General features: G+C 45.3%; 1 protein-coding gene across 3 annotated transcripts in view; it reads left to right on the top strand.

Annotated features, from left to right (window-relative positions):
• The first annotated feature begins 1936 nt into the window (after nucleotides 1-1936).
• Nucleotides 1937-7221, top strand: part of THUMPD2 (THUMP domain containing 2) — a 28582-nt gene continuing 23297 nt past the window's right edge. For 2 of the 3 annotated variants that reach the window (XM_036263392.1, XM_036263391.1), the window contains exon 1: nucleotides 1937-2098. Coding sequence is in view for 2 of the 3 variants with exons in the window: in XM_036263391.1 (XP_036119284.1) it covers nucleotides 1973-2098 (126 nt within the window). In the remaining variant the exon portion in view is untranslated. The remainder of the gene's footprint in view (nucleotides 2099-7221) is intronic. The other variant, XM_036263390.1, reaches the window with a different exon arrangement.

The raw sequence follows: 7221 nt of genomic DNA, 5'->3' as shown, positions 1-7221 counted from the left end.
GTTATACCTAGAGACTGATTCTGTCTTTGCCAGCAATTTATTTAGCTGTGGAAATTATAATACATTCACAAGTCATCAGCATATAGCATAAAGCTCTTAACAGGCCACTAAAAAAAAAACATACTCCAGACAAATGACAGAGTAATCACACTGTTGATCCAGGCAAGAGGAGATGAAGGAATAGTGTTCAAATTTAACACAGGTGTACCTTTTCATATGAGGTGTCACTTTAGGAGAGAAGGCAATCCACCAAGGGCATGTTGCTAGGGAATAATTCATGAAGACACAAGTTGCCATTTTAGAAGGAGTCACCTCACCAAGACAGGAGCAACTGCCCCCAAGGATCTTCAGAGACTTTTGAGGTTAGTGAAGAGTCACCTTGCTCAAATCAAAACTCAAACAGTCCTCACAAATTCTCAATACAGTTGACCTTGAACAACATGAGTTTGAACTGTGCTCGTCCACTTACACGCGGATACTTTTCAATAAATACAGTTGGCCCTCTGTATCCTTGAATTAAACCAGCCTCAGATGGAAATAGTATTTTCACATTCCCAACCGCAGTTTCTCCACTGTGGACTCTCAACCTCAGGTAGAAAAGACTGAATCCTTGCTTGAGAAGAGCCAACTGTAGTTAAGCTTGGGGGGAAGCAAAAGTTATACACAGATTTTTGAGTGTGCAGGGGTCAGTGCCCCTAACTCCCACCTTTTTTAAGGGTCAACTATACTATCGTCTAAATGTCTCCCTGCCAGAGTTGCTTCTCCACACATTTTTATGGCTAAGCCTCCACTGGGAGCCCTCAGCAGCTAAGCGGAGTGCGTGCAAGGACAACAGATGCAATTATGACATCCTGACACAACTCACTTCATCCTCCTATCAAAATAACTTTGCTTCTAAAAACAACTTTTTTGGTCTTATCATAAACAAGTGGATTAAAACAAATTACTTGTCATAAACAAATGGATTTGAAATCATACTAAACCAATATACAACAAATGGTGTTCATTTTGTAATATGGATTCTATTCTTCCCAAGAAATATTTTCATGGCCAATTTAAAATTCAGAGCTAAAAAAATCCCTTCAAATACTGTTGTTGTTGTTTTTATCCTCACCGGAGGACATTTTTTCATTTTTTTGTTCAGATAGAGTGGGAGGGAGAGAGAGAGAAGCATCAAGGTCAAAGCGACACATCGAGTGGCTGCCACCCACACGACCCAACCAAGGCCGGGGACAAACTGCGACTGAGGTACATGCCCTTAGCGGGAACCGAACCCCAGCCTCTCTGGACCACAGGCTGCCGCTCTAACCGCTGGGCCAGACCGGCCAGCGATCCCTTCAAATACTATTAAGAGACCCAATCAAATCAGGTGGCCCAAACCAGATCCTGCTCTCATTACCTGGATGTAAATAAGTAATGCCAGAACTGTGGCCTGTTTCGTGAACATCAACACATTTGGTTGGGGAGTGGGAATTTCTGCTCGTGGTCCTGGGATCCCCAGCTTGGCCCAGTTCTTGGTGAAGATGGAACAAGATTCCTTACGAGAGGGCAGTGGTGGGGAGGGATGAAGGAGAGGAAAGGGGGAAGTTGGGAGACGGGGAGATGGTTCATTAACCAGGTACTAAGATGTCTAGGTTCCTGCCTCGCCTGTGCCGGTAACTCGCTGTTTCTCGGCCTCTCCTAAGCATCAACGTCCTCAATCTGAAAAACGAGGCAGATGGTTTAGATGAGCAATTATATCTCGTCCACATGTGATTCTAAATCATTCCAGATGCCTAATCCAGGGGGCCCAGAGCGGTTAACCAAGTGGCTCAGCTGGGGCCACGCCCAGGTGGCCCGACCCTCTGGGCTCTCTCGGCCTTTAGCCCCACCCGCCCGCCTAGCCCCGCGCGCCCGCCCCGGAGAGCGCGGGGACGCGCCGCGCGCGCCCGCGGCCACGTGACCCTGACCGCGAGGCCGCGCCGCAGCCGCCATGGCGGCGGGGCCCCGAGGTCCCGAGCCGGGGCCTGCACCCGGCGCCCGCTTCTTCTGCACCGCAGGCCGCGGCTTGGAGCCCTTCCTGATGCGGGAGGTGCGGGAGCGGCTGCAGGCCGCGCAGGTGAGTGGCCTCGCGGAGGGATGGAGGGAGGCCCCGCCTCGGCACCTCTCCCGCCGGGTCGTCCCAGCCCCGGAGTCCTGGCAGGGCCGCCGTCCGTGCCCCTGCACACGTAGTACCGCGCATGGGCACGGACGAAGTGTTTTAAAAAGGGCGCCGAAGGGAGTTACTTCCCGGATCTCTCAGAGAAAGTGTGTGATGGTGCCTGTCGTCAGCCGGGACCCTCCTCCACCGTCCAGACGCGAGGTCCTCCGCGGCCCGCCCGCTCCGCCCCTGCAGTGCCCTGCGGGGCCGGGACCTACGCCGTGCTCCGCGGTGACAGCCCTGCGGGTGTGTGAGGCCCGCCTCGGACCCCCAGGACGCAGCCGCCGGAGGAACAGCCCTCCTGGAGGCCGGGGTCCAACTCCCGACGAAGTTCGCTCCCGCGGCGTGGGAGGGGACGTCGGCGACCCGAGCGAGGTCGGCGCGCTTGGCTTCCTTTGGCCAGGCGGCCGCTCGCGAAAGCGGAGGGAAGGGTGTGACCGCAGGGCCCAGGGTCCGGACGGGTCCTGGACGGGTCCTGGACGGTCCTGGACGGGTCCTGGACGGGTCCTGGACGTCCTGGACGGGAGGGCGCGCTGTGGGTGCAGGCGGACGCCTGCTCGAGGGCGGCCCACCCAGCTGCTGCTCTCGCCGGGAGCCCACGAAAGTCGCTTCTGCAGTGCGGGGTGCGTGGGAGGAGGGCGTGAAGATGGCCTGGGTCTCAGTAGGCTACCTGCCCCTGTGGTGTTGGTCACAGACTTAGTGTTGATCGAAAAGACAACACGCCCTGGCCGGTTTGGCTCAGCATTTGGAGCACCAGCCTGGGGACCAGGTCCGGGGTTCGATTCCCGCTAGGGCCACGTACCAAATAAATAAATAAATACAAAATAATAACAACCGGTGGCATTAGCCATTTAGTATATGTCAGGTATATATTCTTAAGTACTTAAATAAATAAATAAATAATAACAACAACCGGTGGCATTAGCTATTTAGTATATGTCAGGTATATATTCTTAAGTGCTTACAATGTTTTCACTTGCTTACTTTTCACAACCACCCCAAGAGGTTGACTTCACATTTAACAGAAAAGAAAGCATAGGTAACTCCTATACCTTTTTTAAGTCATGTAGCAGAAGATGGCAGAGCTGGGATTCAAGCCCAAGCTGTCCGGCAGGCCGACTCCGGGGTCTGTCCAGATCTTGACGGCTGCGTGGCCATGGCATAATGCTGCATTCATTTTTTAAATAATGTTAACTTCGAGTTCTTGATATGAAAAATAGAAGGCTTGACCCAATCTAGGCATGTCAGAGTATTAGAAAAAAAGACTCTCTCTGCTTGTTCTCCATCTTCTTTACACACAATATGAGGTTGGGAAGCGGGAGTCATAGTTGAATCATGGCAACAAAATTGAATCAATTATAGGGGGAAACCTTTGGCAGTGTCAAGAATTAATTGCCAAGAGACTTGGGAATTCCCTTATTTTGATATTGTGTGTTTTAAGGATAGATGTGCCTGGAAATGGGATCTGAGCAAATAGCCTCTGAAATCCCATCCCAGTTTCTCTAATATAAAGTAAATTCTCAAAGTTAAGGCAATCCTGAAATAATAATGTTAGCCTCTAACATTTATGAGGCACTTAAAATGTGTCAGACACTTTATGTACATGTTTTGATTTAGTCCTTGAAAGAACCTTATGTGATAGGTCATTTTTACCTCTGTTTATAAAGAAATAAAGAGAAAATGGATGCTGAATGGTGGAACTGGTACTTGCATCTGAATCTGTCTAGCTTCCAAGCCCATGTGCTTTACCACTGTACTTACCCTGGGAAACTGCCCTGGAACACTACATGTAGGTTATTTCCGTAACAGCATGGTAAAATGTATTTGGGCCCTGGCCGATTTGGCTCAGCGGTTAGAGCGTCGGCCTGCGGTCTGGAGAGACCCGGGTTCGGTTCCCGCTAAGGGCACGTACCTCGGTTGCAGTTTGTCCCCGGCCCTGGTTGGTCGTGCGGGTGGCAGCCACTCGATGTGTCCCTTCACATCGATGTTTCTCTCCTCTCTCTCTGTTCCTCTCTCTCCCTCCCACTCTACCTGAACAAAAAATGGAAAAATGTCCTCGGGTGAGGATAAAAAAAAAAAAAAAAAAATTAAAATGTATTTGGGCTTAGAGCCAAAAAACTTATTCAAATCTTGTATCTTTCTTGTAAATTACTCAAATTTCTGAGCCTCACTTTCCATGGGTATAAAATAAAGATGATAACACCTACTTTAAAAGATTACTGATTCCTTGAGACCAAGATCTGTAGCACATGTAGCATGATTTATGGCAAATAATAGGGGCTCAATAAATGTTTCCGTAGAATGGCTCACACAGAAATACTTAAAATCATTCTTGCAATGACAAGAGAGACAGAAACTTTGGTTTTCTTCAAGAAAAATACAAAACAAATCAATTCAGAAGTGATTGTTTAATTTTAAAAAGTAATCACTCTGTTCTGATCAGTGTTTTCCCAATTTTAGTGAACCTAAGAACCCCCTAGGGAGCTTGCTGAAAATGCATATCCCTAGTTGCCAGCCCCACAAGGTAAGCCCGGGGTGTTCGCATTTTAACTTGCACACTCCTCTCAGGTGACTCTGATATAGGTGCTTTTCTGATATACAACTTGCAATGAAAAATGTCCTGTATTCTGTTTAGCTTTTTGTCATGGAGAATTTCAAACATACACAAAGGTAGACAGAACAGTATGATGAGTCTTACTCATCAACAGCTGCAACGATTGACCCATGGTGAATTCTGCTCCATTCACACTTCTTCCACGCCTCACTCTTATGTTATTTTAAAGCAAATCCCAGACTTCATTTCATCTGTAAATATTTGTCTATGTATCTAAAATATAGGCCACAACCCTGACCAGTGTGGCTCAGTTGTTTGGAGCATCATCCAGTGCACCAAAGGGTGGCGGGTTCAGTTCTCAGTCAGGGCACATGCCCAGGTTTCAGGTTCCATCCCGGGTTGGGGCACACGCAGAAGGCAACCGATCAGTGTTTCATGCCAATGTCTGTCTGTCTGTCTCTCTCTCCCCCCCCCTTCTCCCTCTCCCTCTCTTCCTCTCTCCCCCTCTTCCTTCCTCTCTCTGATCAATTATAATATATATGCCACATCTAAAAATCAGTAATTCCTTGTCATCAAATATCTAGTCACTAAATTTCAGCTTGTCTCATAAATGTCACTTTTGTTTTAAAGTTTGTATATTTAAATCAGGATTCAGCCAGGCCAGTGTGGCTCAGTGAATTGACTGAGAGGTACGGTCAGGGCACGTTCAGGGTTGCGGGCTCTATGGGGCGTGCAGGAGGCAGCCGATAGATGTTTCTCTCTCACATCTATATTTCTGTCTCTCCCTCTCTCTCTAAAAAAGACAGTAACAACATATTAAAATAATAATAATATGAAATCAGGATTCACATAAGGTCCACACATTGTGTCTGACTGATAGTCTTCTAAGTCTCTTTTAATCTATACATTTCCCCTCCATCTCTCTCTTTTCCCATGGCAATTTGTTGGTTAAAGAAGTTGGGTTGTCCCACAGTCTAGAGCAGGAAGGTCAGCAAACTTTCTGTAAAGGGCCAGAAAATAAATATTTTAGGTTTTATGAATCAAAATGTTTTTTTAAGACTTTGTGGATAACTATGGTTTCTGTTATATTTTATTATTGATTGTATAATGCAAGCAATAATAAAATATAAAAACCATCTTTAAAAATGTAAAAACCATTCTTAGTTCACCAGGTCTAGTTTTCTGACCCCTGGCCTAAAGCTGTATGTCCATTAGGGTTATCACTAACCACAATGGCTATTTAAATGTTAATTAGTTAAAACTAGAGCCCAGTGCCCGGCTAGGTCAGCCAGTAGAGCATGAGACTCTTAAAACTAGAGCCTTGGCCGGTTTGGCTCAGCAGTTAGAGCGTCAGCCCACAAACCAAAGCGTTGTGGGTTCCATTCCAGTCAAGGGCACATACCTTGATTGCAGTTTGTCTCCGACCCTGGTCAGCGTCATGCAGGAGACAGCCAATCAATGTGTCTCTCTCATGTCATGTTTCTCTTTCTCTCTCTTCCTCCCACTCTATAAATAGAAAAATAAAATATCCTCAGGCGAGGATTAGAAAAAATTATTGAAACTAGATAAAATTTAAAAATTCTCTTTCTCAGGTGCACTAGTCCACATTTCAGAAGCCATATGTACTAGCACAGGTTATAGAACATTTTCATCAGCACAGAAAGTTGTTGGACAGCACTGCTGGAATTTCCCCCATCTGGATATTGCCAATTACATCTACACCGTGTAGTTTAACTTGCTCCTCTGTGCTCTGTATTTCCTGTAAATTGGAATCCTGTCAGCTGTATCTGGAGCTTGGTCAGATTTGGGTTTTGTTTTTTATCTCCTGGTGGTAGGGCAAACTTCTGTTTGGGCTCCTGGGTATTTTTAAATATTTATAACATATAAATATATGTATTCTATATGTAATATATTTATATAATGTCTGTATTTTATATATATATAGACACAGTATATTTTTTACTCTATAAGAAATATATTGGGAACAATTAAGCTTTACATATTTTTATTATAAAAATAATAGTAGGAACAGTAATTTTTATATAAATGTTAATATAAAATTCAATAAAGTGGAGGTGTTTTGAATGCCAGCTAGCCAGAAAGTCCCTGTCACGTGATTCATCCATCTTTATAAACCCACACAGCAAAGGCTATTAACCCAAGTGAATAAGCCAATCGATTTTTTAATGGGGTCATGATAGTAGAAGGTAGTGGGGTAGAACTAACCAGATAGTCTACTTATTTCATTTAATGGAATGCTTGCATAAGGTTGCTTTTTTGAAGATTCAAGGCATTCCTTTTAGATTGGATGACTTTTAAACATAAAGTGAAATATATTTTTTAATTCTCTCTTCTAAAATGAACCAAAAAAGCTCACACATCACCTTAAGTCTTCACTTAGCACTTTGAAATTAATTCTGAAACTAACTGTAGAATTAGGAAAACTTTGGTATCTCCCTATATTACTATATATTTTGCCTATACTTAA

The sequence above is a fragment of the Molossus molossus genome, unplaced genomic scaffold (assembly GCF_014108415.1).
Source record: "Molossus molossus isolate mMolMol1 unplaced genomic scaffold, mMolMol1.p scaffold_m16_p_15, whole genome shotgun sequence".
Classification (NCBI taxonomy): Eukaryota; Metazoa; Chordata; class Mammalia; order Chiroptera; family Molossidae; genus Molossus; species Molossus molossus.
The sequence above is the reverse complement of the archived record's forward strand: the minus strand, read 5'-3'. Positions and strand labels throughout refer to the sequence as shown.